Source organism: Lygodium microphyllum, chromosome 2 (genome assembly GCF_053477565.2).
Source record: "Lygodium microphyllum isolate KBCC chromosome 2, Lygodium_microphyllum_v1.1.10, whole genome shotgun sequence".
Lineage (NCBI taxonomy): Eukaryota > Viridiplantae > Streptophyta > Polypodiopsida > Schizaeales > Lygodiaceae > Lygodium > Lygodium microphyllum.
Genome location: NC_141136.1, coordinates 189,336,693 through 189,342,061, shown reverse-complemented (window position 1 = coordinate 189,342,061; position 5,369 = coordinate 189,336,693). Strand labels below are relative to the sequence as shown.

At 43.8% G+C, this 5,369-nt stretch overlaps 1 protein-coding gene across 1 annotated transcript; it reads right to left on the bottom strand.

The window, feature by feature from the left end:
• Window positions 1–775: 775 nt before the first annotated feature.
• Window positions 776–5,121, bottom strand: LOC148040737 (protein CORTICAL MICROTUBULE DISORDERING 2-like). The gene is made up of 4 exons (XM_087661347.1): window positions 3,674–5,121; window positions 2,666–2,875; window positions 2,461–2,552; window positions 776–2,090 (listed from the first exon to the last, which is right to left on the bottom strand). Exons 1-4 carry the CDS (start codon window positions 4,850–4,852, stop codon window positions 1,067–1,069), a joined length of 2,505 nt encoding a protein of 834 aa, XP_087517473.1. The 5' UTR covers window positions 4,853–5,121; the 3' UTR covers window positions 776–1,066.
• Window positions 5,122–5,369: the final 248 nt, after the last annotated feature.

The following is a 5,369-nucleotide window of genomic DNA, read 5'->3' as shown; positions in this document are numbered from 1 at the left end:
ACGTATATGTATACATGTGCATGTGTACATATATGTGTACTTATATTGCATGTGTGGTTTTAGAGTATGTATACATTACACAAACATATTCAACCAATAAAATTATTATCTCATCCCACATGCTCAATTAAAAAAGAAATTTAACTCTTATTCTTATAAACTTATAGTATATGTGCATCTATGGATGTTTTAGACTTACACACTACCCACATATGTTCAAAGACTTGCCTCACCGTTCATCTTTCCATGATCATGTTCAATCAAAAATTTAAAAGGAGAGAGAAAATGAGTGTGACCGTGTTCAAAGACTTGCCTCACCTTTCATCTTAACATGATCATGTTCAAAGACTAGCCTCATCTTTCCATGATCATGTTCTATGTTCAATTAAAAAAGAGGGAAAAGGAGTGTGACATTGTTCAATTAAAAATAGAGAGAAAAAATGTGTATACAAGTGTGGTAATTGAGAGAGAGAGAGAGAGAGAGAGAGAATAAATATAACTGCCACTCACCCTTAAAGAAAAAGCCTTCTTTATTTCTTGAATATCAAACTTCTCACATAGGGTTAGATTTAATTCTGTTCACATTTTCTTTTAAAGAGAGATTTAATCTTTAGCTAGATCTACTGCTTCATCGTACTAGCACACTGCTCACATGTCTGGATTATCACAAAACAGAGACTTCACATTCTACTAAACTTGAGGCTCAGATATCAAAAGCCTCTGCAGAGACCAAAGGTTTAGGAGTCAATAAATATTTTAAATTCATAAATATTCTTTCAGATCTAGCTGTATCTACTACTTCCTCACATAAGGACAGGACAATATTCATGTCTGGATTATCACAAAACAGATACTATACATTCTACTTAAATTGAGGGTCAGGTATCAAAAGCCTGAGCTTCCACAGAGGTTATTTCTAGAGCTGAGAATGGAGTAAGATTTCATGTAGGTTGCAAGTCATTACCCCTATTTGAGGCCACATTCCAGAATGGTGTGGCATCTGGAGTTTACATGGAGTAATTCAGAATACAAAAGAACAAATGAAATATTACAGTTACATTCGGGTCTAGCTAGCTAACTGAGTGGACAGATTCTGAGATATAACTGGTGATGGGCTCTGCAATACAAGCTGGATTAGCAAGTCATAGAGCTTCTGCTTCAGCTTAGCTGTGGTGTCCTCCAGCCCAGGATTCAGTGTTTTCCTTCTGGCAGAGGCCAGTTGATCAAGCCAGTCATTGACCCTCTTCAGGTCCGAAAGCACAGCTGATACCTGATTGTTATCTGCTGGCCAAGGGCTGTTTGCATTCATGTTGATACTCTGGGCAGTGGCAGTGGCTGCCTTGATGGCACACTTGTACCCAGAACCAAGAGCATCTTCCACAAACCTCAAAAACCAGCCTTCAGCTTCATCTTGGAGCAGCTTTGCAAGCTTGGCAGTCTCTACAAACCCATTTCCCTTCACCCAATCAAGCAGCACTCCCACCCCCTTATCAGGAGCTATCAGATTGGCTTTGCTTGCCTGCTTGGGCTTTGAACAAGGGTTTTGTGGCATTGTATCAGCCTTCATTGGGGTCTTCATTTGGGGTTTGGTGGCATCCACCACCTCCATGCACTTGGCATTGGGTGACATCAAACTTCTCTCATGGACATTTTTTGCTGAGGATGGTGACGCTGTTGGGCAACAGAATGACTGCTTTGTAGCTGGAGAAGAGAAACAAGGCCTTGAAGGGGTTGACCCAAAAGAACCCATCTTGTTCTTGCAACACCTTCCATCAAATCCTTCCCTCAATGGTGACTTTGTAATCATAGGCTTATGATCTTTGGTCCAAACAGGGCATGGGGCCAAGCCCATGGACAATGCAGCATTCACCCATGAGATCGCAGACAAGCCCTTTTCATCTGAAACAGAACACTCTTTCCTGCAAGATTCTGGGCCACCTTCACCTTCCAAGTTTCCTGAGAGTCGTGCCTCAGCCAGGGCATCAGCAACACAGCTACCTTCCACTAGGGTTCTATGGAAGCCCAAGAACTGATCAACACAAGGGCCTGGATTCTCTGGTCTTGCTGTGGCACAAAGCTCTGCAAAATAACTAAAACATTATAAAACATAATGTGTCAGTACCAGAGTCCACCAGGAGTAATCATTGAGCTAGTTGAGCTTTTAGTTGACAGGAAAGTTGAAAGCATCATAAATACAACATTTTCAGTAGACAAAATTAAAAGATTTCAAAAGCTAGATAAACAAATGTATGTGCAAGAATCAGAAGCCAAACCAAAGAGTTTAGAAAAGTAATCACTTTAATATCCACAGCTTGGAAGGCATCACAGGAGACGCTTCAGCAAAGAACAACAATCAGACATATGTCCATAACTCTATTGAACTGAATTCATAGAGTTATAAGGACATACCATTGAATTGAAGCAACGATTTGAAGTCAATGACCTGGCACAGAAACTTGCCTTAGACTTTGAACAATGTTCTGGGTAGCAGACGCCTCCTGCAAAGCTTCAGATGCAGCATATGATGCAGCCAGACGCCTTTGCAGAGCTTTCTGAGAAGCAAAACAGACACAAGAACAACCAACGGCACAAGAGAGTCAACCAAAAGATGACCACATTATGGACACAGTATCTAAATGTAAATGAGTTGGTTGAGGCTTCCAACCTTCCCAAGGGATGTGAGGGACATTGGGAGTGCATCCCAGATATAGCTTTTGATTTGCTCTTTAGCATCATTGATGTACAGATCAGTCAAGCAAGGAAAGGATTCCAGTGGCATGCATAGGCTCGATGCCGTACTTGAATTTGTGGAGGTGGCTGATGCTGGTCTCTCATCACAAAAACTAGACATTTGAGAAAATGGCCCTTTTTCTTCCTGGAGATGAAGTACAATAATATCACTCGTAAGAATGGTAAATTAATTACTGAAAACCTGCAAGTGCCTTGCTCATCAGGTGCATTGCCCACACTAGATAGTTGTGAAGGTAAGCAAAAGGAAAATTGAATCTTCTCACGATGACATCTTCATAAATCCATGACAGTCAGAAAAGTACACGTACAACCCAATGCAGGCTGATGATCAACCTTATCAGAGTCAAATCAGCCACACGATTGCATCCCTAATGCAGAAGTGCAAAATATGGCTTGTCATAAAAATGCAAACAAGTGCTTCCCAAAAAAAAAGGCACTGCCATGCATGTGATGCCAGTAACCACAAGTGACTATTACATGGTATTTTCTGTGCATCATCTACGGGCCCACAGATTACACTATGTAAAAGTGAACCCTCATGATGTAAATGCGCCTGCATAGCAATGTAGGTGCCTCTTGACCTGCACAATGCTGTATATCCTAAATGCCATCTGACACTACACTAGCATCGTCCTGCATCTTATGAATTGTTTCAATTGAGGAAAAACAGGCCATGCCAAACAGGTACATGAAAAGTATTAACAGCAACAATGCCCATTTCCATGTTGTAGAGGTGCCTCAGGTGTACACAAGATTCCCACCATATCCAGCCTCCATGTATTACAATTTCAGGTAAGTGAACCTAACAAAATTAGTTTGAGACAACAAGAACTTTTAAGCAATAAACTCATGCACCATTCAAAGAACAAAACACATGTTCAGCTCTCTCCATAATCTCTGCCACTTTATGAAGTTGACATACCTCAGACTCCATGTCCTTGGGATCAGCACCGTTCTTGTGCTTACTTCTGACTGATTTGTCAGGAGTTTTTCCTAAGTTGGGGGCTTTTGCATTCCCTGTCAGCATCTCACGCATGCTGGCCTTGCTCACAGACCTCCGTAGCTCATTATTGCCAGTCTTTCCTCCATCCGGACCACCTACATTTGACCTTTGACCTGCCTTGGTAACACTAACAGCCCTTTTAATAGCAGGAGAAGCTTGCCTATACTTGGATTGGGCCTCAGCTGGAGCAGCTGCGAGTGTGATACTTCTCTGGTATGATTTCCTCACATCAGGGCTGCCCTTCACACTGGATGGCTCACTTAGAAGCCCTTCTCTATCCAAGAAGAGTGAGCTGCGGACTGAGTAGTCTCGGGCGGGAGATGCAGAAACAGACCGGGGGTGAGGCACAGGCGAAAACTCAGGAAAAATCTTAGTTCTTACTGGCCTTCCTCTTTGAGCATCATCCTTCTTCTCAACCCTTTCAGAAATTAGGGCCCACGATGCTCTTTCAACAGACCTTCTGCCGGCAATAAGCTTGTTGGCAAGGCTTGGCCCCAGTGCAGGACTGGAGTGATCAGTACAATTCCATGAGATAGCTGGGTTGAAAGCTCTCTCCTTCGAGTCTTTGAGATCTTTGGTCTTTATCTCTCCTCCAAGGGAAGATCTTCTGATGGAAGAGGGATCAAGCCGTAGGGTTTTCTTTTCAGACGATGGATTATTCGTCTCAGACAATGGTGGAGGGGATGGATCACCAAAGCCTAACGAGTTGCGATTCAAGAAATCACAGGCATCTGATAGGATTATGTCTTCGGGGCCGCCGATAATAGGATGCTTGCCTGGGAGGGGTTTTACACCTCGAAGGACTGGGACAGGGGATCCGGAATCAAGCTTCTCGACCTGGATGAGCTGCCCTAGCTGGAGCTTGTTGCTGAGGATGAGATCATCGTGCTCCTCCGCGAGGGACATGTATGTGCAGTGGGATGAATCGGACACCTTGATGAAGAAGCCATGGTGAGGCCAAAGGTGGTCAGAGCCGGCTACAGCAGGGACGATGCCGATGACTTGGAGGAGGGCAGACCGGTGCGCCCCGACAACTTTCGCATCAGAGCCAATGTTCTCCAGGAGCTTGAAGAGGATGCCAGGGGTGAGGGAAGCCATGGAGTATCATCAGATGAAGGCCAGTAGCAGCAGCAGCACCTGTGATGCGGTCAGGGTTTGCTTTGTTAGGGTTAGGGCTTTACTTGAAGCAGAGAGGGTATCTGATCCGGGCATGGCCGAAGACAAGCGACGGCAACCCCAAGCAATGGGACCGATGCGTCAGAGCGCACCTCAATATGTTCACTCTCAAGAGTGGGCAGTCATCTCCATATCCAGGGAAGCTAAAACGACAGAGTCAGTAAGCAAAGAGAGAGAGAGAGAGAGAGCATATTTGAATTCAAAACATTACATAAGGTAGAGAGCCGTTGCAAAAGCCCTCCCTCTTGTTACTTGTACTAGACCTATAATTAATTAATAATATAAGTCTCCAGGCTCTAGGCTCCTTTGTTGATTATTGCAATCATGGTAGCCCCCCTTTGAAGCATTCTCATTCTCATCCCTTGGGCATTGATGATGATTTCAGTCCCCCATGATGCATCCATATGAAGCACCCATTGCCCATTCCTTTGACATCAAT

Coding starts and splice junctions, on each gene's coding strand:
- LOC148040737 (XM_087661347.1), bottom strand. CDS start 4,852: ATGGCTTCCCTCACCCCTGGCATCCTCTTCAAGCTCCTGGAGAACATT. Junction 2,553..2,665: donor CCCTCACATCCCTTGGGAAG/GTTGGAAGCCTC, acceptor TTTGCTTCTCAG/AAAGCTCTGCAAAGGCGTCT. Junction 2,091..2,460: donor AACATTGTTCAAAGTCTAAG/GCAAGTTTCTGT, acceptor ATAATGTTTTAG/TTATTTTGCAGAGCTTTGTG.